The following is a 24,936-nucleotide window of genomic DNA, read 5'->3' as shown; positions in this document are numbered from 1 at the left end:
CGGTGGTTGGTCGCTCCTTGTCTCCCTTGTTTGTTGTTCATTGTTGTTTCTCGGGGAGGAAGTCCTCTGATTGGCCGCCATATTTTGCCGTTGTTTCAACCAGTGGAATTTTTTCTCGAGTTTTTCTTTGTTCTTTTCCAGGGTATGCTTGGCCGAATTGTCAGTAATTCTTTCAAGTGTTTGTAGAATGTCTTGGTTGACATAGTTGGATAGTTCTAATTGTAATTCTGAAACTAGATTTTGTGTTGTAGCTAGGTTTCGGCGGGCTGTTTGGATCTGTTCCCTAAGCACTGCTTTTTCTGTGCAGTCATAGAAACGAAGTGCCTTAGCGGACGTAAATTTCTTTTTTAGCCTGATGCAGATCGGAATGAGGTTATTGTCTCTGCATCTCTTTAAAAAGGCTAGCCGATTGATCAGAAGAGAAATACGAATCTTTAGCTTACCATAGCGATTGCAGCGCTTGTGGGTATCATTTCCATGGATGATCTGAATCCTTTCTTTTAGGCTTGCACGGTGATCGGAATGCATTTTTGGAAATTATGGAGACAACTACCGTGTTTGAATAAAAACTTTAGTTTACTATTACTAAAATTTTACAATTTGACGTTTCGACCTTTATGTTAAGGTCATCTTCTGGAGCGTACAAATATACACAGGAAACAAGCTATACCACAATCATATTGGTTCGTTAAAGACACTGACTAACCGCTACCACAATTGTTGGCCTGACTCTGGTGGGGAAAAAAAAAAAAAAAAATTATACATCAGCGCTGAAGTCCTATTATTTGTGTTGTCTACTATATACATATATTAACATTATATTAACATCATTCCAGCCAGTTGGAGTGGAATGGTTTCTAATAATAGCAGATTGGCTAGAGTCCTGACTTGTGTTGAATCTTTCAAATTAGGTTGGCTGAATGTGTGCCATCCAGATCCTTGGAATTTTCATACCATCTTTGTTGTTGATGTTTGGGTGGTTTATCAGGATTTCGCAGGATTCTTTAAATTTTCTTTCGTACCATGTTTTTGTACGGTGTAAGGAGCAGGTGCTTTTCCAGTTGATTTGGTGTAAGGTGTTGAGTGCGTGGTCTGAGAGGCCTGCTTCACCATAATGGTTATGGTGAAGCAGGTGAACCAAAATACTGTCAATAAAATACTCTATAAAACCACAACAAAAACGAATCTAGACTACAGTAAAACCATAGCCATCCCATACATTAAAGGGTTATCAGAAAAAATCAACAGAATCCTACAACATTATAACCTTAATGCCACCTTTAAACCACCCACTAAACTTAAAACTATATTCAGCTCCTCTAAGGACCCTCTCCTCCCATTAGCACATCCTGGAGTCTATTGCATCCGCTGCACCTGTAACTTACCATACATTGGTGAAACAGGACGGACAATCCCTATACGCAAAAAAGAGCACATTAGACACATTAAATATAACCATTATGGTGAAGCAGGCCTCTCAGACCACGCACTCAACACCTTACACCAAATCAACTGGAAAAGCACCTGCTCCTTACACCGTACAAAAACATGGTACGAAAGAAAATTTAAAGAATCCTGCGAAATCCTGATAAACCACCCAAACATCAACAACAAAGATGGTATGAAAATTCCAAGGATCTGGATGGCACACATTCAGCCAACCTAATTTGAAAGATTCAACACAAGTCAGGACTCTAGCCAATCTGCTATTATTAGAAACCATTCCACTCCAACTGGCTGGAATGATGTTAATATAATGTTAATATATGTATATAGTAGACAACACAAATAATAGGACTTTAGCGCTGATGTATAATTTTTTTTTTTTTTTTCCCACCAGAGGTCAGGCCAACAATTGTGGTAGCGGTTAGTCAGTGTCTTTAACGAACCAGTATGATTGTGGTATAGCTTGTTTCCTGTGTATATTTGTACGCTCCAGAAGATGACCTTAACATAAAGGTCGAAACGTCGAATTGTAAAAATTTTAGTAATAGTAAACTAAAGTTTTTATTCAAACACGGTAGTTGTCTCCATAATTTCCAAAAATGCATTCGGATCACCGTGCAAGCCTAAAAGAAAAGGATCTAGGATAATTTATTTTTTTGCTGCACCACCTAAAGTAATAGGGTTAAATAAGGTACTTAAACCGAGAAGTGATTCCAAAGATATACAACGGTGACTAGTATTATGCAGTCATGACCTGAATTGGACTTCTTTTGTTTCCCGCTTAGAATTGTATATCCTTGTTGCAGGTGGTGCATCGGATTCTTTTACTCAGAAAAAGGCAGGGAGTTAAATATAACTAAGGTTTATTGAACACACTAATGCAATATACAATACAAAATAGCACATACTAAATTCAAGCCACATAAATCGTTCTAGTAAATTTCTAAGTTTGACCCTTAAATTAATGAGAACACTAAAACAACAAATTCCATGTAGTGCATACAAGCTAAACTTTCTTAGAAATACACTGATTTACGTTAACTTCAACAACTAAATACATAATGGAACTCATTGTTCAAACTAGACCCTGATCTATCCTCTCTTAACCATTTCTGCAATACTTTAACCAATACAAGGGTTAACACAACATGGTCGTCAATAGTTAAGGCACTACAGTTCCCTCCTAAGTTCAATCAAAGTCTCTGTCCCTTAATGTCTCTTTACTTCATTCACAATTCTTAAGGATCCCTTATACATGACATGAAAAGAAAAGTTCTACATTACCATACACCAGGGCTTTGTTACACTTGTTCCTCCAGCTTCTGATAGCCTCCTTCAATTCCGCTCATTCTTTGGGTCAGATCGATCGATGTGTTCACTTGGATATATCTTTCTGCTCCTGGTAAACTTTGCACGACTCCGGCACTGTTGATCCTCTCTGAGTATGGCTGAGGTTATATTCTTGCTCCTATCTCATGGCATAGGCTGCACACCAAATGGATAGGGATGTCCGTTTGGTGTGCTTCTTCTGTATGAGATTAAAGGCACGTATCCTCATCAGCACTTGACCGGCAAATATTATCTGCATTCGTCGGCCATTGAATAGAGGTCATCTCCGATCATTCTTCGTTCCGAGCTCTACGGGACAGAGCTGCTCCATCTGCGAGCAGGTACCCGTGGACCACGGGTTAAGAACAAGATGACTGCCGAAGAGATAAGAGAGCGAGAGGGAGGGGGTTGCTGACCCTTTTATACCTTCACCCTTATCGACAACCACTGCCACCTACGTAGCTCGCCCAACGCACAGCACTCCTCCCTTTTGGGTCTCGCTCAGCATCGTATTTCTCTTTCACGTCACGCTACTCCATGTGGCTTTGAGCACACAACGGCCTGGGGATTTTCTTCTTCCTTCAGTCAGCACTCCCGTGACCTTTGAGCTTTTGTTTACAGTGAAATTTGCAAGCCATTGTGCGAGCATATAATTCCAATTCTAACCGAAATAAAATTCTATTTATACAATACTATTAGCCTTACACAATATATTTCTTTTGTCATCTATATTTACAATAATCCAGGTTAACAATAATTTATATGGTATTACTGGCTTTACACAGAATATTTCTTTTTACAAAGTTTTTTCTGGTGCCTGTAGTTCACACCTAGAAGTAAGCACTTTTCAAATGAGAATCTCCCTTTTTTTCTTGTTAAACGATGATGAACTAGGGTTCCTAGGAATCCTCTTCAATCAAAGTTTAACACCCATATGGAAAATGGACCAGAATACTGGAATACTTTTTGCAATCTTGCAAAATTTAATGTTGATGCAATCAGTCAAACAACTATCAATGAACAGACTGCTTTGTCCAGGAAGCAACAGCATCCATTCCAAGAATATCATCTCGATTTCCAATGTACCCAAAGCCTTGATGGAACCCAGGTTGTCAGGCAACCAAAAAAAGATCAACACAGAGCATGGGGTATATTTCATGGATATCCCACCACATCAAACTTAATAGCTTTTAAGTGTCCTCAGGCCAGAGCATGTCATGTTAAACGTCAGAGTCAAAAACAATCTTGCATTCAATTTACTTCATCAATTAATCAAATGACCAGTATAAAAAATTGCATGGGATAAAATCTGGAAAATGAAAGGTAGACATAGAAAACACTCTTTGTGTACCTTAGACCATAATGAACTGTTATTGCTGATCTCAAAGCTATTGCAGACACTTTGAGAGAAAACTTTTCCAGCATCTCAACAACAGTTTCATATCCTCATGTTCAATATTGAAAGAGCAGCAAGACAAAGGCTAAATTTTTTTACCAAAAATTTTTTAATTTTTAAAAAAATTTAAATTTTTTAAAAAACTTTTCCTTAACGAATGGCTGTCACTCAAGCCACAGCCATTTGTTAAGGAGGGACTAAAACGAGATCTTTTACCATCTCACCCTAGTGCAGTTAGGCATGAAGACATCCATTATGAAATGATAAAACATCTGCCATCATTTACTATGGATCTCCTTCTCTTAATATACAAAGAATACTTGCAGAGGAAGACTTTCTGGATTTTTGACATAAGTCAGTTGTCATTGCTATCCTAAAACCAGGAAAGAATCCAACACAAGCAAAAAATTATCGACCTATTAGTCTGACCAGCTGTCTTTGTAAGATATTTGAGAAAATGGCTAATGCCAGACTTCTCTGATATTTAGAAAGCAATGATCTTCTCTCCAATACACAATGTGGAATTCATAGACTTTGTTCAACTTTAGACCATTTGGTCCACTTAGAAACTTGTATAAGAGATGCATTTCTGAAGCAAGAACATCTGGTTTCAGTTTTCTTTTACATGGAAAAAGTTTGACAAAGCATGGAGATATAGCATTTTAAAAGACATCTATAACCTAGGTTTCAGGGATACCTTCCTATATTTATTAAACACTTTTGGTCCAGGTGAACTTTCCAAGTCAGAGTGGGAAGTATGCTATCTCAGCCATGTCATCAAAAAGAGGGTGTTCCCCAAGCCTCTGTCTTAAGTGTGACAATTTTTTGCTATCAAACATAATTATTGAATAGCTTCCTCTCACTGTAGACAATGCTCTATATGTTGATGACTTCACAATTTACTGTCACTCTCATAACATGAGGTTGTAAATGAAAAACAACTTCAGGAAGCAATTGATCATGTTTATCTATAGGCTCTTAGTGATGGGTTGAAATTTAACAGAAAAGATGTCTGTGTACATTTCATCGAAAGTGCACATTTCACCCAGATCTTGAATTAAGAATGGGACAAGCTGTTATACCAGTAGTAATAGAAGCGATGTTCTTGGGACTGATCTTTGACAGAAAAACTTACATTCCTTGCACACATTCATCAACTAAGAGAAAAGTGCAAGAGAGGATTGAATCTCCTTCACACACTATTCCCTACTGAATGGGGTACTGATCAATCTTCATTAATTCATCTTTACCATGCACTTACATGTTCAAAGCTGGATTATATGTCTCAAGTCGGTTCTGCAAGGCAGAACAGACTAGTCATGCAAGCTTTTGACATGAATTTTGACAACACTGCCTACACCAAACATAACAGCATCCTTCCATGCACGTATGCAATCCATCCAGCAACCTCTCACTTTATCAACTACAGAAGTTTCATACTCCATCTGTCTACCTGCAATTGTTTAATGCACACACAGAGTAGTCCACCAATTATTTGCCCATTTATACTGATGGCTCAAGAATGAACTAATGTGTTGGCTGTGTTTCCTGATGTTACTATCTCTAACTAGATTTCACCTGAGTGCAGTAATTACCGTATTTGCCGGCACATATAAGATGCACTTTTTTCCTTTAAAAATAGGTCTGAAAAACAGGGTGTGTCTTATACGCTGATACTCAGTTTTTTATTATTTTCATTTCTGGAAATTTTCTCTGTTCCGAGTTAAGCAATTTCTTTATTGCTTCCTTGCAGTGTGTGAGAGCATTCCAGTTACATAGAGCAGTGTTTCTCAAACTTCAGACATCCGCGTTCATATGACTGGTGCAGTATTAACAAAAGATCGTGCTGCTAAATGACAAAGACAAGCTGACAGTTGTGTTGAAATGCTAATTCTCTTCAACCGAATTCCTTATATAATATCTAAAACACATTCACTATATATTTCTTCGTTTTAACACATTCACTCAAACAAACCCATATGTTGCACTGGCAACATAAGGTTTTGCTTGAATCATACAGCATTTTCTGTAGGAGGGGGGGGGACATGCGATTCATTAGTTAGTGCCGTTTTTATCCCAGTGGTCTCTAATTGCACTGTTTGTTGAGAAACATATTGCACAGCCTGCAGATGTCTCTGTACCTTATTCAGTGATACAATAGGAACGTTTTACGATCTCGAACTTCAGGGATACATTGAATTTTATATGCATTAATGATGCATAGCCAAAAATTACCATGGACCCCCCTGAAGACCTTTCACGTATCCCCAGAGGTATGCATATCACACTTTCAGAAACATTGATGTAGAGTTCAGTGGATGCGCATGATGTGCTGTCACAGTTGTGACCTGTTCGTTTAAACTTTCCAATTGTTGTCGCAGTTGTGAACAGTGATAAATTTTTGCCATTAAATTTTCTCTAAATTTCTTGGCAAATTATGGCTGAAAAACGTTGGCATTGTTACAATATTGCATACAAGCTACGTGTTATTGCATATGCTAAAGGACATGGAAACAGTTCTTCAGAGAGGCATTCATTTCGGACCACCCCCAACTGAGAAAATGATAAGAACTTGGCAGAAATAGGAAGAGGATTTTAAAAAAAGCAACTCACAGTAAACATAACCTATGAAGTGGAACTGCAAAATGGCCAGAATTTGAGGTAGAACTGAATACTTGGATTTTAGACCACAGAAAAGTTTCAGTGTCTACAAAAATGATTATTCATCAAGCGAAAGTGATAGTCACTAACAGAGGGATCGCCAACTTTACTGGATCAACATCATGGTGTTCAAGATTCATGAAGAGAAACCAGCTATGTATGCGGAATAAAACAAAAATATCACAAAAGATGCCAGCTGAATATGAAGAAAAAAATGACTGAATTTCATCGATTCATCATTAATGCATGGAATCAAGAAAATTTTGAACTGTCGCAAATAGGAAACATAGACAAGGTTCCCCTGACTTTTGATGTGCCCTCAAACAAAACTGTAGATTCCAAGGACACTAAAAGTGTTACTATTAAAACTTCGGGGCATGAAAAAACTCACTACACGGTTGTTTTATCCTGCTGTGCTGATGAGACAAAATTGCTGCCACTATTGATTTTTAAAAGGAAGATGCTACCCAAAGAAAAACTGCTTAAAGGAGTGTTTGTACATATTCATGCAAAAGGCTGGATGGATGGAGGAGGAATGAAGTTATGGACAGATAAAATTTGGTCTAGGGGGCCCTGGTGGACTGTTGAAGAAGCCTGCCATGCTAGTATGGGATCAGTTTCATTCTCAAATAACAGACGATGTTACAAATAAACTCAAGGAATTGAAAACTCAGTTAGCTGTAATTCCAGGAGGTCTAACTAGTCAGTTTCAACCTTTAGATGTCCGTATTAATAAACCATTTAAGGGATTTATGACGGAGAAGTGGAACAGCTGGATGCAGTCTTCAAATTTTGAGGCTATGCCATCAGGAAGAGGCCTAGCATTTTGCAAGTTTGTGAGCTGGTCAAAGCTTCATGGGATGCTGTGAAACTGAAACAGTGGTTGAATCATTTATGAAGTGTGGCATTAGTAATGCACTGGATGGTACAGAGGACAATTTGTTGTATGAGGACTCAGATTCTGATTTAGAAGAGGTTTCAAGTGTCTCTTCATTTAGCTCTGGAGATGAATTTCTGGGTTTTGACGATTAAAAGGTGGGTACTCTTTCCTAGTTAGATTAGGTAATTGTCGAAAGTAGACCTACTTATTACTTTATATTTGAAATACTGTAAAATTCATTATAATATTCAGTGATAAAGTTTATTTCCTAAAAATGTGTACAAAAAAGGGGGTCATCCTATACACCGGTGCGTCTTATACGCCGGCAAATACGGTATATGACAGAGTTGCAAGCCATTCACTTGCGCTCTCTGAAAACCTCTATCAAAAGTGAGCCCTTTACAAGTTATCTACTTTCCTATGTATAATCCACATCCAGTGCTGTATGAGGTGTTACACCTGTTGTACAAAATGAAACCCTTAATTTTGATGTTCAGTTATGCCAGATTACCAGCCACACTGAAATTAGGGGAAATGAGACTGCAGATGCAGCTGCTAGATCAGTTCATACTTTTTCCACATACTGTTTGACAGTATCATAACAGACTACAGATAGTTTATAAGATCAAAGCTAATTGCTCAATGGCAGTCATTCATGGCAGGAAGCGATCACAAACAAATTAGATGACATTAAGCCTGAAATTAAGCAATGCTTAATTTCAGCCAACACATCTGAGGGCTGATGACCCTCTGATGTGTAAAAAATGCAATATGCACTTACTATTTGTCATGCAGTGATTGAGTGCTAGCACTTAAGAGAGGAATGAAATTCCTGGCAAATAAGTCAGCTTGTGCTCTTAGAGAATACAGAGACAAATGCAAGAATGCTAAACACTGTGTAAAACTAGCTAAGCAAAAGTCATGGGTGGACTTTGGCAAGAATATAGAAAATAAATATCAAGAAGGTGGCAAAATATTCTGGAGGTTGTTGAAGAAGCTTAGGAATGGAGGAAACAATGCTGTAAAAGGAATTAGAGATGATAAAGGTAACGTGAAAACGGGAGAAAGAGATATCCTTGAAGTATGGAGTAATTACTTTGAAAACCTGCTAAATGAAACAAGCAGTGATGACAGCACAGTGGTAAAAAACACTGACCAGGCATGCAGTCAGGAATACATATCCATACTTGAAGTAGAAAAAAACCATCAAAGGCTTGAAGTGTGGAAAGGCAGCAGGAGTAGATGATATTCGACCAGAAATGATGAAGTATGATGGTATAAGAGTCTTACAGTGGCTGCACTGCATAGTTCAGAAAGCCTGGACAGAGGGACAAATTCTCGATGATTGGAGTAGAGCTCTCATAGTACCATTATATAAAAAGGGAAATAAAACTGAATGTGAGAATTACAGAGGTATTTCCCTCTGAGCGTTCCTGACAAGATCTATGCAAGTATACTTGAGAAACGGTTGAGAAGAATTGTGGAAGAAAAGCTTGGTGAAGAACAAGCTGGATTCAGGCCAAATACAGGCTGTCAGGATCAGATCTTCACTTTACGACAAATAGTCGAGAAAGCATGGGAATATAACAAAGATCTGTATTTATGTTTTGTCGATTTCGAAAAGGCATACGACAAGGTGCCAAGAGAGAAGCTATTCAATACACTACAGTTATACGGTGTTACTGGGGCATTATATCAAGCAATACTTAGTCTTTATTTGAGTTGTAAGTCAGCAGTTAGAATTGATGGAAGTAGAGGAAGATGGTTTAATGTTAAATCTGGTGTGAGACAAGGATGTACATTATCCCCTCTGTTATTCATTATCTTTATGGATCACATTATGAAGGAAAGTGGTATTAAATATGATATCAAAATTGGAGATGTTAATGTCAGCTCTTTGCTTTATGTGGATGATGTTACACTTCTAAATAAATCCGCTACAAGTGTGCAGGATTCTCTGACTAAATTGAATAACTGTTGTAATAGATATGGTATGAAAGTCAGCAATAAAAAGACAAAAACAATGAAAATAGGCAGAATCATTGAAAATGTCAACTGTGTTGACATTTTCAATGATTCTGCATTGTGAATTCTGTGTTGTGAACGGAGAACCTGTGAAACATGCAAAACATTTCAGCTACTTAGGCACGATTTTTAGTAAAGATGGTAAATTAAATATAGAAATAGATAACAGAATCAGCAAGCTGGTATGGTGGGAAGTCAATTGAATAAATTCGTATGGAATAAGAGAGAAATTAGTCAGAACACTAAATTAGCTGTATACAAGACAGTGTTCAAACCAGTTTTAACTTATGGATTTGAGAGCTGGGTCAAAAGTAAAACACTTGACCAAAGACTAGAGACCGCAGATATGAGAGTCCTGAGAAAGATTCGAGGCGTGAACAGATGGCATCAATGACAATATCATATTAAAAACGAGGATATTAGGAAAGAACTTGACATTGTCAGCATCCAGGAATGCGTTAGCAGAGCTAATCTCAGGTGGTATGGTCACTTAAACAGAATGGGTGAAGAAAAGATTAGCAAAACAAGTGTGCTCTGCCAAGTTGGCAGGAAAACGACCCAGAGGAAGACCAAGATATAGGTGGATTGATACAGTACAAAGTGCCTTAGACGATAGAAATATAAGATCTGATAATGTTGGAGTCTTGACAAGTAACAGACTGATTTGGAGGAAAATTGTAGATAGGAAGTTAGTAATGATGTAAATTTTTTTTCATGTAGTACTATCATATCCTGTACACCCCTTGAGGGTACATGACAGGAATTTGATGATGATGATGAAATTCATATGAGAAATACATAAGCGAGGAATGAAATTTTTACGTATCTATATAAGGTAGGCTTCAAACGTTTCTGGCCTGACATGCAAAATTCGCACCGATTTTAAAATACCATGCATGACAGATAACACCATCTATGGAAAACTTAGTGTACCAGTTTGAACTCTCTACCTTCATCATTCAGTTGGAGGCACTCATTTGACTAGCACGTGGCATGCTAAGTGGCTGTAATGTTAAAAATTGAGTACCATGCTGTGATCAAGTTTTTCAACAAAGAAGAGCTTTCTCCAAGTGCTATCAAACAGCGCATGGATGGTGTTTATGGGAAAGCTTTTCCTTCATATTCCACCAAAAATGAAAGAGCTAAACAGTTTCACCTAGAAAGAGAGAGTATCGAAGATGATCCTCATGATGGTCGACCTGTGGAAGTGATGACTGAGGAAAATGTCTCTCTCATTGAGGAGGCACTGCTCAATGATAGACGGCTGAAGTTCAAAGAAATCTCAACAAGGTTGGGGCTTTCTATAAAAACAGTCTTTCGCATCATTCACGAGAAGCTTCACACGACGAAGGTCAGTGCAAGGTGGATGCCCCGACTTGAGTGAAATAGGTTACTCTGAATCTTGAATTCAGAGTGACCTATTTCCCACAAGTTTTTTTTAGAGCTTTGCCAAAGGAATCAGAGAGGGGTGCTAGAATCCATGTCACAGGGGATGAAACCATGGTCCTTTAAATTATGATCTTCTTTCAAAAAGGTAATCCACGGAGTGGTGCAAAGCAGACAAAGCACTGCTGAGAAAAACCAAGGTCACTCACAGTCCACCAAAAAGATCATGACAACAATCTTTTGGGATTTCCAGGGAATTCTCTTGATTTCAAGGAAAAGAATACCACCTTGAATGCAGAATATTATGCTTCACTCCTGCACAAAGTGTACAACACTATAAAGGAGAAGAGATGAGGAATGCTGAGTCATGGTGTTTGCTTGCTTCACAACAATTCTCCAGTCCATGGAGCTATTGTTGCGAAAGCTGCAGTAAAGGACTGTGCCTTCCAGGAAATTAAACACCCATCCTACAGTCCAGATTTAGCACTTAGTGATTATTACTATCTCTTCTTGAAACTGAAGAAAGACCTTTGAGGAAGAAAATTTGCAGATGAATATGGGATGAAAGATGTAGTTCTGGCCATTTAGCAGACAAAAGTATAGACTATTTTTTGAAGGGCATAAAAATGTTAATTCAAAGATGTGAAAAGTGTGTTAAAGTAGAGGGAGATTATGTTGAAAAAGTGACACAGCAGTTTTCTTTCTATCACCTCTAAAAGTTAGTCAGGCTGAAAACTTATGGAAGTACGAAGGTGTCTGAAAGGTTCTTGGCCTAACAATGAAAAAACAAATTTATAATTTTAAAATTACTTTTATTTTTCAACATAATCTCCCTTAAAACATTTATTCCACCGATGCTCCAGTGCCATTATCCTGTCCCTGTAGTGGTTCTGAGTAAGATCTGCAAAATACTCCTCTACAGCTGCAATCACCTGTTGATTCAAAGAAAAACATTGACCAGTGAGGAAGATTTTTAGTTTGGGTAAGAGATAGAAGTCAGAGGGAGCCAAATCTGGAGAATAGGATGGATGTTCCAACAATTCATAGTGCAGTTCCCTTAATTTTCCCATTGCCAAAACACCTTTGTGAGCAGGTGCATTGTCCTGATGAAAGATGATTTTTTACATGGGCAAGCAGATCTGCTGTTGATCTCAATTGGCAAAATCCATATTGATTAGTCACTGATTAGTTGACAGTTCTCCAGATGTCAAAGAAGTCAACAGTTGATGACATTCTCCATTACTTTAGAAAACACTGAGGTGAAAACAACAGGTCAGGTGGCAAACGTTTATCACTTTGGATGTATATGGGCTGGAAATGACTATATATAAGCTTGCTTCTATGCTATAGGGTGGATGCCAGCTGCATATAATACAGATGATAAAGAATAGCTGTTGCAGGAGTACATTTCTTGGACACAACTGGTGGGATTCCATCAAGACCAGAAGCATTTTCATCCAATTCTTGGTACATGCAAGAATTGGATGAGAAGGAAGATGTCAATAAGTCAGCTTTATCTTTGGGTGATGTTGCAATACTACCATCTAGATAAGAAAGTGGTGGAAACAGAGATGAACAAAAGTTGCACCCAACAGCTTTTCAAGAGACCTGAAGGTGCAGCTATCACAGCATAGGTGATATATTTTCTTCATTTAACTCTTTCAAATTCAAACGTAGCCCTATTAATGTTGATTTTGCAAGTGTTCCAGGCTGTAGACTGTGAATGAAGCTAGTCTTTGTTTCAAGTTTCAAGAAACATTCCAACAGGAATATTTCTGTAACTGAATCTAGAGAATGGAATAGTAGTCATACTAAGGAAAGAAAGAGTAGTTTGAAAAATTCCCACCAACCTGAAGTGAAAAGTAAATTTCCTCATTGCCCAAAAGATAGCACAGCATTTGAATATAACCAGAACATCTATGCCACGGGCAAATATTCAGGGTGTGCTAGGTGTGCAATGCTCATCCACCGAATAGTAATATCACTGATACTATATTTTTGCATTTATTCCCATTAAAGATTCCCTTAATTGTTTCCAGACTTTGCATGATTGCTAAGAGTAAACACGATATACTAATGTTTCATGAAGAGGACACTTTGACGCATAAACATTGCATCACATACGCATTAATAGCCCAAGTGTGCATTCAAAATACATACACCTTTGAGACCTTCGAAAAAATGTACAGATGGCACGGGGGGGGGGGGTCAAATTCTTAGTGTTCTAGTAGTTTTAAACTGCAGGGCAGAGTGAGCTCTGAGACAATAGCACCTAGAGGCTGTGACTGGTTATTGTGTCAACCAATCCAATTGAACATTGTCATTTGTCATGAGTTGCTGTTTTTGTTTTCTGATTTTCATCTGTTTTGCATACATGAAGTGTGAACTGATGTGGTATTCAAGTTTTTAATATATAATTTTCGATAAATTTATAACTTTTTTGCTCATATTTACAATGGAGAAACAGTACTGTAGTCGAAGGAGGTAAGCCTCGTCCTCCTTTTCCAAATTTTACACCTTTGAGTAATTCAAATATACTAACTAAATACAGCATTCTCCTTCATCGTTGTTTTCTAATATACAGTACCTTAAAACAAACATTGTCCCCAGGTCTGCGCAGATTTGGTCACAATTAATTGATAAATTAAAGTATTCAAAGTTTCCTACAATCAATTGCATTTAACCAATTAAGATTAACTTTCATACATTGATAAAAATACAATCATACAGTCAAACCAACATAATTTTGCAGCACAGGTTGCATAAGCCACTACAGCACACCCAATCAAAATGAGCACATGACACCACTGATCTATGCTATAACAAAAACGTGAACCACGTTTTTCCATTTGAAAAAATTATCACCAACACTGTCTTTGAAGAATCCTCCAAACTCAGTGGAAAATTAGGCACATATGAACATTTGCTGAAGCTAAATGCATAAGCAATGAAGAATGATTATCTAACACCAACTTTGATGGTTGATAACTCATCCATATGCCAAATTTAATACATACTTACAGATCTTTTTCTTGAAATTGAAGGAGAGCCAAAGAATAAAATCAGAACAAAAGGAGTGGTTCAAGTATCAACTTCGAGGTGAATATGAAGAAATGTAACACTGATATAAACTAGGAAGCTTTGACTCAAGACCAGTCAAAATGAAGAAGGGCAAGGTCTACAAATTCTCAGTATTTTGAAATTGTACAGCATACTAAGAGACTGAGAAAAGAAGCATAAGAAAAGTGTTAGAATGCATGGACAAACATTCGCAATCATCAATGCCTCCTAGATACACTTCACCACTATGGAAAGTTATATGAATGTTATATGGAAAGTTATATGTTATATGAATAACATATAACTTTCCATAGTGGTGAAATAACCTAATCAGCCGCCTCCAAACTCAACAAGAGATTAGCTTTGTGGGAGACAATCACTTGTACACAAGTGACTTCAATGATGATAGGCTGTTGAATAAACTGGAGAATATGGGATTGGAATATAATCTATTGACTTGGATTAGGGGATGGTTGACAGACAGATATCAAAAAGTGGTATACAGTGGGTGTGAATCTGCCAGATTTAAGGTAACCAGCAGTGTACCTCAGAGTCCAGTCTTTGGGCCATTATTGTTCAATCTATACATTAATGACATCAAGCAGGGTATATCATCAGATTTGCAATTTTTTGCCGATGATGCGAAGATAGGCAGGACAATCGGGGATGCTACTGATATTCAGCAATTACAAAATAATTTGAATAGACTGGAAATCTGGGCAAGCGAAAATGGCCAGTTTAATGTTGGAAAGTGTAAAGTTATGCACTTTGGCATGATTAGAGTTCCAGTGGCATATTATATTAGCAGAGTTATGCTACAAGAAACTGAAGAGGCAAGGGATCTTGGTGTATTGGTGGATAAGAATTTAAAGTTCAAAGGTCACATAGCAAAAGTTGCAAATTCAACTCAGAGGATAATTGCTATGTTGAAGTGAACCTTGACATGTAAGGATAAGGAAGTAATTTTGCCTCTTTATAAGGCTTTGATAAGACCACAATTGGATTTCCGTGCGCAGATTTGGTCTCCTGGGTTCCAAGGGGATAAAGAAGCTGTGAAAAGGGTGCAAAGAAGAGTTACGAAGATTATATCTGGATTATGGGATTTAGATTATGTGGACAGATTGCGAGTATGTGGATCACAGACTCTGGTTAACAGGAGAAAGAGGGGTGATATGATAGAGGTCTAGAAACTTTTGAATGGATGTTATAGCATTTCAACTGATGAAATTTTTCGTTATATGGAAGGAGGAGAGAGAACACGGGGACATCCATGGAAGCTAATTTTGTTCACAGTCGAGAGAGGGATAAGAGTTAGATTTTTTAATAATTTGCCCTTAGGGGTAGTGAGTGCATCTAGTGTAAATGAATTTAAGGGAAGGTATGATAACTGGGTTGGGTAATTTACAGCCTCCCTCGATGAGTCCTTGACTCCCTGGAGGTCTCAGATAATAACATTAATAATAATAATCAGCTGCTTCTGAATTCCTAGTCTTTTATTCATACAATGATAATGCCATAAGAAACTTGAAGCAAAAATTCATAGTAAATATTACTGGAACTTAACTTGATCTAGTTATTAAAACAACCTTTTTTTTTTTTTTTTTTTTTTTTTTTTACTACAATAACTTAACATATCTGTGAATGAAGGAAATCAATCAATCGACAGAATGAAGTATGGTCTAGGATTCAGATCAATAATATTAATTAGTCTAAATCTTAGAAAACAATATTACATACTTGTAAATCAAACTAAACACAAAGACTTACGTTGGGTATCTTAAGAGCTGTATTATAGAATCCTTTTATCTCATAATAATGAAAAGCTGCAGTAATTACTTTTATCACCCAAAACAGCCAAAAGAAAAAAGCTACACAGAGAGGAATGATAATGACAGCACCTAAACTGCAATAGAATAACAAATATTTAATTGTATATATTATACTCCACAAAATGATTAAAATGTACTGGAAACACAGTAATCCAAAACAACAGTAGCTAATTTATGTATAGTCAGAATCACTTTTCTTTCATTCAAATGGCTAGGAGCAAAGTGAGATCATCTGCAAATGTGGGCATGAAGAATTAGATGTTTTAAATAATATTTCATTTTAGATGGAAAAATATTTATTACATAGTTTCGCTTCCTACAACACAAATCAATTACTGTCATGACTTTCGAGTATGCAAAAATGCCACAGAATATTATTAGGCAAAATATGTTGATTTTTGGTGCAAGATGCAGCAAACCTAACACTTGGCTGCTTCTGAATTGATATATATACAGACTATAATGCTTAAATGCACAGTAATTTTTTCCAAGTAAAATTGGCAATCAGTTATATGAAATTATCAAAACCTCACAGGATCTCAGGCTGAAAGATGCCATGGCACCAAAGATACAAGTATTAATTTGTATTTGTATTTCTTACAAATTTGTAAGAAATTTGTTTATGTCATCATTAAAAGCTTTATTCAGTCCACTGCTGGGCAAATGCTTCTCCATGCTTCTTCCATTTTAACTGAAATTATGTATCTTCCCACCATAAATGTCCATAACATCGTGTTATCTCATCATCTCATCTTATCACTAGTCTACCTGTTTCTGATAACTGGTTCTTGGTATCCACTATGTTGTTCTCTTTGTCCATCCTATCCAGTGCCATTTGCTGCCTTTTATTACTAATGCAATGTCCATTACCTTTTCTTCCTTATCCAAGAATTATTCTTTTTATCTACCAGGTTATTCCCAAAATGGCTCTTTTCATATTTATTTGTATTGTTTTCCATTTCTCTATGTGTTTTTTCAAGTCAAGCTCTGGGTTTCACTATCATAGGTCATTGTTAGGAGTACACACACTGGCTGCAGATCTTTCTTTTTAAGGTAGTTTGATTAAGTGCCTTTAAATCTCTCTCTATAATGATTAAAAACTTTCCATCATCATCATCATCAAATTCCTGCCATGTACCCTCAAGGGGTGTACAGGATATGACAGTACTACATGAAAAAATTACATCATTACTAACTTCCTATCTACAATTTTCCTCCAAATCAGTCTGTTACTTGTCAAGACTCCAACATTATCAGATCTTATATTTCTATCGTCTAAGGCACTTTGTACCGTATCAATCCACCTATATCTTGGTCTTCCTCTGGGTCGTTTTCCTGCCAACCTGGCAGAGAACACTTGTTTTGCTAATCTTTCCTCTCCCATTCTATTTAAGTGACCATACCATCTGAGATTAGCTCTGCTAACACATTCCTGGATGCTGACAATGTCAAGTTCTTTCCTAATATCCTCATTTTTAATATGATATTGCCATTGATGCCATCTGTTCATGCCTCTAATCTTTCTCAGGACTCTCATATCTGAGGTCTCTAGTCTTTGGTCAAGTGTTTTACTTCTGACCCAGCTCTCAGATCCATAAGTTAAAATTGGTTTGAACACAGTCTTGTATACAGCTAATTTAGTGTTCCGACTAATTTCTTTCTTATTCCATATGAATTTATTCAATTGACTTCCCACGATACCAGCTCTGCTGATTCTGTTGTCTATTTCTATATTTAGTTTACCATCTTCAGTAAAAATTGTGCCTAAGTAGCTGAAATGTTTTACTTGTTCCACAGGTTCTCCATTCACAACACAGTTGACATTTTCAATGATTCTGCCTATTTTCATTGTCTTTGTCTTTTTATTGCTGACCTTCATACCATATCTATTACAACAGCTATTCAATTTAGTCAGAGAATCTTGCAGACTTGTAGCGGATTTATTTAGAAGTATAACATCATCCGCATAAAGCAAAGACCTGACATTAAACATCTCCAATTTTGATATCAGGTTTAATACCACATTCCTTCATAATGTGATCCATATAGATAATGAATAACAGAGGAGATAATGTACATCCTTGTCTCACACCAGATTTAACATTAAACCATCTTCCTGTACTTCCTTCAATTCTAACTGCTGACTCACAACTCAAATAAAGACTAAGTATTGCTTGATATAATGCCCCATTGACACCGTATAACTGCAGCGTATTGAATAGCTTCTCTCTTGGCACCTTGTCATATGCCTTTTCCAAATCGACAAAACTTAAATACAGATCTTGTTATATTCCCATGCTTTCTCGACTATTTGTCGTAAAGTGAAGATCTGATCCTGACAGCCTGTATTTGGCCTGAATCCAGCTTGTTCTTCACCAAGCTTTTCTTCCAAAATTCTTCTCAACCGTTTCTCAAGTATACTTGCATAGATCTTGTCAGGAACACTCAGTAGGGAAATACCTCTGTAATTCTCACATTCAGTTTTATTTCCCTTTTTATATATGGGTACTATGAGAGCTCTACTCCAATCATCGGGAATTCGTCCCTCTGTCCAGGCTTTCTGAACTATGCAGTGCAGCCACTGTAAGACCCTTATACCACCATACTTCAGCATATCTGGTCGAATATCATCTACTCCTGCTGCCTTTCCACATTTCAAGCCTTTGATGGCTTTTTCTACTTCAAGTATGGATATGTATTCCTGACTGCATGCCTGGTCAGTGTTTTTTTATCACTGTGCTGTCATCACTGCTTGTTTCATTTAGCAGTTTTTCAAAGTAATTACTCCATACTTCAAGGATATCTTTTTCTCCTGTTAGAATAAGATAAAAAATTTAGTTAGAAAAAAAAGATAAAAAAAAAAAATGATGGTACAACATAAAAACTTTCCATCCTGCTGCAATTCCAGCTGAAATTTCATTATGAAGTTATAGTTGTTTGTAATGACTGTGTATTCATTATGGTTTTCAGTATCTTTTATTGGTTGAAGAAAGAAAAAAAACACAGAAACAACACACCCATACAGTAACTACATAATATCTGTATGAACTCACTATTTCAATTTATTTGTGATTTATTTCAATTTGTTTTCATCCTGGAATATTTTTGCTAGATGTTATTTTTGATTCATCCATATTTATTTGTAGGCCTTTCTCCAGACTTACCTTCATTTAATTCAATAATCATGTGTTCTAATTCTTTTGATGATGTTGCTATTAGAATGATATCAGCAACAAATCATAAATTGCTTAAGTATTCTTCATCAATATTCAGTCCTATTTTTTTTCAGTACAATTTTCTCATAAGAAAACTGAATTGGAAGAAAAGAACATGGCATATTCAAAGGCTGTAGCAAATAACTTTGGTGAGATAGAGGATCACTGACTCCTCTTCTTTATTTCTCTTTCATTTAAAGGTATTACTGCAGAACCTCTCTCATATATATGAGTTAATATGTTAATATAAATATAATACATTCCTATAGGTCTATTGAGCCATAGGCTTTTTCATAATTTATGAATTATGAAAGTCAAAGAAATTGGTATATTATATTCTTGTGTTTTTTTCCATTATTTGATTGTAAATAAATCAAAGTGAAATTCTTCTTTATTCATTTCCAGTATATTTCTAAGATGTTTCTGGCTTGTAAAGGATCTTCTGAAACCTGCCTGTTCTTTTGGTTGGTGGAAATTTAATATATTGTTTTTAGTGTTAGCTATGATTTTTGTCAAAAGCTTATGAAGGACTAGGAGAAAGGTTATAGGTCTATAATTTCCTACGTCAGTTTTATCACCTTTCTTATATAGAAAGATGATTTTTCCAGTATTCCTACTTTTAGGGAGTTTTCCTGTTTGAGAACAGGAAAAACCCCTAAAAGTATATAAGTCTGCTAGTTTTATATGCAAGAGGTTCCATTTCTATTACTTTCTTCATATTTATATATAAATTTTTCATAAAATTTGGCTATAATCTCCAACATGTTTGTTCTGTTTGTAATCAGTATTCCATTTCATCTTTTACACCTGCCATATCTATTACCTGCATTATCAAGAAGTTTTCATGTTCTTTTTATACTGTCATTTTTCTATCACTGCTCTTATCATTTTTGTCCTGAAATGTTTTATATCCTCTCTTAACTTTTTCCTTATTATTTTGCAAAGCTCAGTATATTCTATGTTTCTTACAATGTGATCTAGTTTCATGTTTTTTTTCTTTTTTTCTTTTTTTTTACCTATTAGGTCTTTAGTTTCCTTTTTTTTAATTTGCCTATTTCTGCTCTTTTTAAATTCCCATATAAAATTTGTTGGATTCAATATTCAAAATTGAGTCAATTTTTATTAATGTATTTTTCTAAATTTACTTGAAATTCTTCTTCTTTTTTTTTTTTTGCAATATTTCTAAAATGTTTCTGGTTTACTTTGTTATCAATTTTTTTTTTGTCTTTCCATTCTTAGGATTGCTATTTTGTTTCAAACTAATCTATGATCTTTGCTTAACCTTACTTTGTTTATAATATTTATGACTTGTACCATATATGGTTTATCTGTTAATATGTAAGCAGTTTTATTCTTGTTAGTTCCATTTATTTCTTTGTATGGGGTTCCTCCCCATTTCCTCCACTGTCCCTTAGAACTGGTTGAGCCCTCCTAGTGAGGAATTATGTATGTATTTTATGATTGTAGATCCGTGTCTGTGTTCACGTGCCGATTTACCTGTTCTGAGGGACGAAAAACCTGAGTTTCCGGGTGAACAAACCCTCTACCACTGTATGAGACTGGCTAACTGACCTTTAGTCAAAAGAGACCAGATAAAGATTCCTCACATCATGGACAGGAATTAAACCCAGGTCTTTCTGACCGACGGGTTTAAAGTCTATACCAACTGAGCTACGGAGACTCTAATTAGTTCCATTTAGGTGTCTTTAAGTCCATTTGTTTTGAGGTTTCTTTTTGAAAAAAGTGTTCATTATTTTTAGATTTCCTTCTTCTGAAAATTCCACTAACAGTTCTCCCATATCACATCTGGTGCCAATACCATTAATTACTTCCCACAGATGCATCATTTGGATTTTTATTTTTTCCTACCTTTACACTGAAATCTCTCATCAAAATATTAAATGTTTATGTAATGATATATTAATAATTTATAGATTAAATAAAAAAATCATATTTTTGTTTACTGAAGAAAGAAAAAAAACACAGAAACACACTCATATAGTAACTACATAATATGTAAATACATGGAAACATCTAGTACAGTCAATGATAATATATTGTCTAATAAATTGTGTTGTGAAGACATCCAATAAGTTTTTAAATTAACATCCAATTTCACTATAACAAAACTTGTATAATATCGAAATTAAAATGTTCTCAGTACAAAAATATCTCATGGTCTCTTTTATATACTTTAAAATATTAATTATTATTTAATTAATTTTGAACATGTTAGGAAAAATATAAAGATCAAAGCTAAATAGGCTTAAAAAACAAAATCAGGTTATTTAATACAAATATCAAAATCAGTTCTACTCTATGCATCAGAAACATGGACAACAACAAAAGCAATTAGAAAAAGACTGCAACGTTTTGTAAATAAATGTTTAAGAATTCTACAAATGGCCAGAAAAGAAATCCAATAAAAAGTTATGGCAAAAAACTAAACAAAAATCAATAATGTATGACATCAGTCAGAGAAAATGGAGATGGATAAGGCATGTACTAAGGAAATCAGAAAAAGACAAAGTCAAACAAACATTAGAGTAGAATGTGGAATCCACAAGGAAAGAGGAAGAGAGGTAGACCAAAGATAAGCTAGTGGAGAGGAGTAGAAGAAGACCTCAAATACAGATAAAAAGAGAAGCACAAAACAGAGTCAGATGGAAATCCGTGGTCAAGGCCCTATTCCCCCAATGGAGTGAAGAGGAATAAGTAACTAAGTATAACTGCTATTTGAATTTTTTTTTTCTTCATTTGACATCTTGTATCTTGCTGTATGGTCACTCTCATCCTTATCCACACACTGATCAGAATAATCATAACTATCCATGTCTACAGTGGGATTTCTCACTTCAACATCTGCTTCCACTACTCAAAAGTTGTCTACAATTCAAAAGTTTATCTTCATGTTTAGGGTTGAATAATATAGCTACTTCTTCCTTTCTCTGATCTCTAGTGTGAAAAAAAAATCATACTTATTAATTACAAGGATCTAATCTATTCTGGTCTTCTTAATCTTATCACCAATTACAAAATGTAAAACAGGACTGGGTCTTGATAAGCTAAACATCTGTAGTAATCTCAGTCACAAATTAATATGCCTTCATTTTTTGCATGCTAAATGTAGATGAATATGCAGTCAGTTTCTGAAGTGTTAACAACTTTAGATAAAGAGAATGCACAATACATACATAGTTATATACAGGGTAGGCTCTAGTCCACAAATTAGACACATATGTAACTGTTAAAATACTGTACCATCAAATGAATGTTTAACTTTTACTCTGGTAATTAAAGACTAAATATTTATGACAGAATATTACTTACTCTGAAAAGCTTATAGGAATAAATGAATCTGTCAGGCTGATTTTATGTCCTTGGGTAATGTTTACATTATGCAGATGATCTTTGAAAAGCACTGAATAATCTATACATTTTGCTAATACTACCGAAAACACAACAACAAATGCAAACTGCCTGGGGGGAAAGAAAAAAAAACATGATCATGTAGAAAACTGCTACATTTGTATAAGTAAATATCTGATAAAATATCGAAGATGAAACTGATTATTTCTGAATTTTGTAAATTAACAGTTACTATTATAAAATACTGATGCCATTATCATACATGAAATTTATATATAGTGACATTATCTTTCAGTTAATTCTCTAAAACATTCACTTGTTATAAAAAAAGAACAATTCTCCATAATCAAAATCAGGTGCATTCTCTGGTTGGAAATGAACAAACATCCAACTAAATACAACTGATGGAATATTCATTAATTAACCAAAAAAAAAAAAAAAGATTTTTTTTTTATTTACAAATAAACCATAAATAATTATAAATTACAAAAATTTTCATAAAACTCAATTTCTCTCTCACACACACACTTTAAATATATGAGAGAACAAATTTAGTTATAACAAAAAAAAAAAAAAAAAAAGTATAATAATTTGAGGAAAATAGCATCTCAGTACATCTATGTCTATCATATATGTAACTTGTGATTCCTTAAAAAGAAGTTTAGGGAATCAAGTGCTTAAGCTTCCTTTAGGCAGCAACAAATTCCTTTCAAGATTGCTGTTGCAATAACAGCATTTACTCTTTTTTGCCAATGTGATGAAGGAAGAAATTATCCTTATTCAAGCACATAACTTCCATAGAGTTAAAAACCAGAGAAAAGTTTTTACTACTTCAAATGAAGAATAACAGGAACATATAAAACACCCTTGCTTTGCACAAATGAGCTTTGCTTTCAATACAAAGTATTTTCCTATTAGAACATAGACAACAACTATCAAAATGATTTAGAATAAACGTTCTGGGACTTGATTTCATTAATTATCATTGTTTATTATTATTATTATGTTTATTATTACATGATACCTCCAGGGAGTCTAAGGACTCATCGAGGGAGGGCACCTACTCTCCAACTCTGTCTCCGCCACTCCACCAACAATACCGAACTGCAACTATTATCATTTACACCAATGCCATCTACTGCCCACTACCATCACTAGTATTTTCACAGACAATCACAAACATCCATGCCCACGGTGGGATTCGAACCCGTAGCCTTTTGGCTGGAGAGCAGATACGCTAACCCAGTGGTTCTCAAAGGGTGCGCCCTGTGGTATTCCAGAGAAATATGTGTCCAGATATAAAAATAAATATAATTACTCTATTATACCTTTTCATTACGGATATACCGCTCTTTTTGTCAACACATCATTATTATGTTAATTATTATAACATATTTCTCAGAAATTTGTATATAGTGCACCTACAATTATTTGTAGGATTTTAAATGTGCCCGACATCAAAAAGTTTGAGAACCACTGTGCTAACCACTCGGCCAACCAGGCTGGCCTATTGTATTCAAGAAATTACCTAAGATGACATTTTTGCCATAAATAATTCAAAATTTTGGGTTTCATGAATGAATTAAAGAACTAATTCCAGGATATTGATATCTTTCTGAAAACAGCTTGGGTTAGGTTTGAAGCTACATTGTGAAAGATTGGTGTGTTTATTACTGCTCCTGTAAAATGTGATTCTATCAATTATTAGAATATCAGAAGCTATAAATGGCAAATTTTACATATAATTTTATATATACAGAGACTAAGTGAACTACTGTAAAATCTCTCGCAAATAATTAAACTCTGTTAATTTTTTGCATTTGATTTTCCAGGGGTTTCTAAATATTTTGAACTCTTGAAAATATAATGTACTTAAAAGAATGTTATAATTATGCTGTAAAAGTGCATATATGTTAACTTGTATATAAAACTACAAGTGGGGATTAAGCCAGATTAGCGATGACGAAATATCAACCATAGGTTGCAAGGTCAAGCATGTTAACGGAAGGGGCAACAATGACGCCATTACACTAAAAGCTAATCCCGAAAAGCACATCATAGAGAACAAAGAGCTAGATACTGTATAAAAAAGATTGAGGTTCTTGACTAGGGCTTTACATTTTGGCTTTTCTTCTCATTGCCAAGGCTTTCTCCCTCATCTATGGGCCTTTCTCTCGTCGATGGCTCTCAAATTTGTCTCTCCAAGTAGTTGGTACCCAGCGTAGTCCGATCAGTAAGTTTTCCGATGAAGTTCCAGTGATGGATCAACACGCTATGAGAACACAGTTACCCGCAAGCCTCACGGTAACTTCGGAAAGTTCCATATCAAGTTTTCAACGG

At 35.6% G+C, this 24,936-nt stretch overlaps 1 protein-coding gene across 1 annotated transcript in view; it reads right to left on the bottom strand.

Annotated features, from left to right (window-relative positions):
* The window catches only part of Atg9 (autophagy-related protein 9), a 335,809-nt gene that overhangs the window by 257,488 nt on the left and 53,385 nt on the right, over nucleotides 1–24,936 (bottom strand). The window contains exons 5-6 of the mRNA XM_090394931.1: nucleotides 22,558–22,707; nucleotides 15,951–16,086 (exon numbers count right to left, since the gene is read on the bottom strand). Of these exons, the coding sequence (XP_090251057.1) occupies nucleotides 15,951–16,086; nucleotides 22,558–22,707 (286 nt within the window). The remainder of the gene's footprint in view (nucleotides 1–15,950; nucleotides 16,087–22,557; nucleotides 22,708–24,936) is intronic.

The sequence above is a fragment of the Typopeltis vanoorti genome, chromosome 6, assembly GCF_054136105.1.
Source record: "Typopeltis vanoorti isolate ZY-2024b chromosome 6, IOZ_Tvanoo_1.0, whole genome shotgun sequence".
NCBI classification, from domain to species: Eukaryota; Metazoa; Arthropoda; class Arachnida; order Uropygi; family Thelyphonidae; genus Typopeltis; species Typopeltis vanoorti.
This window is presented reverse-complemented; position numbering and strand designations above follow the sequence as displayed.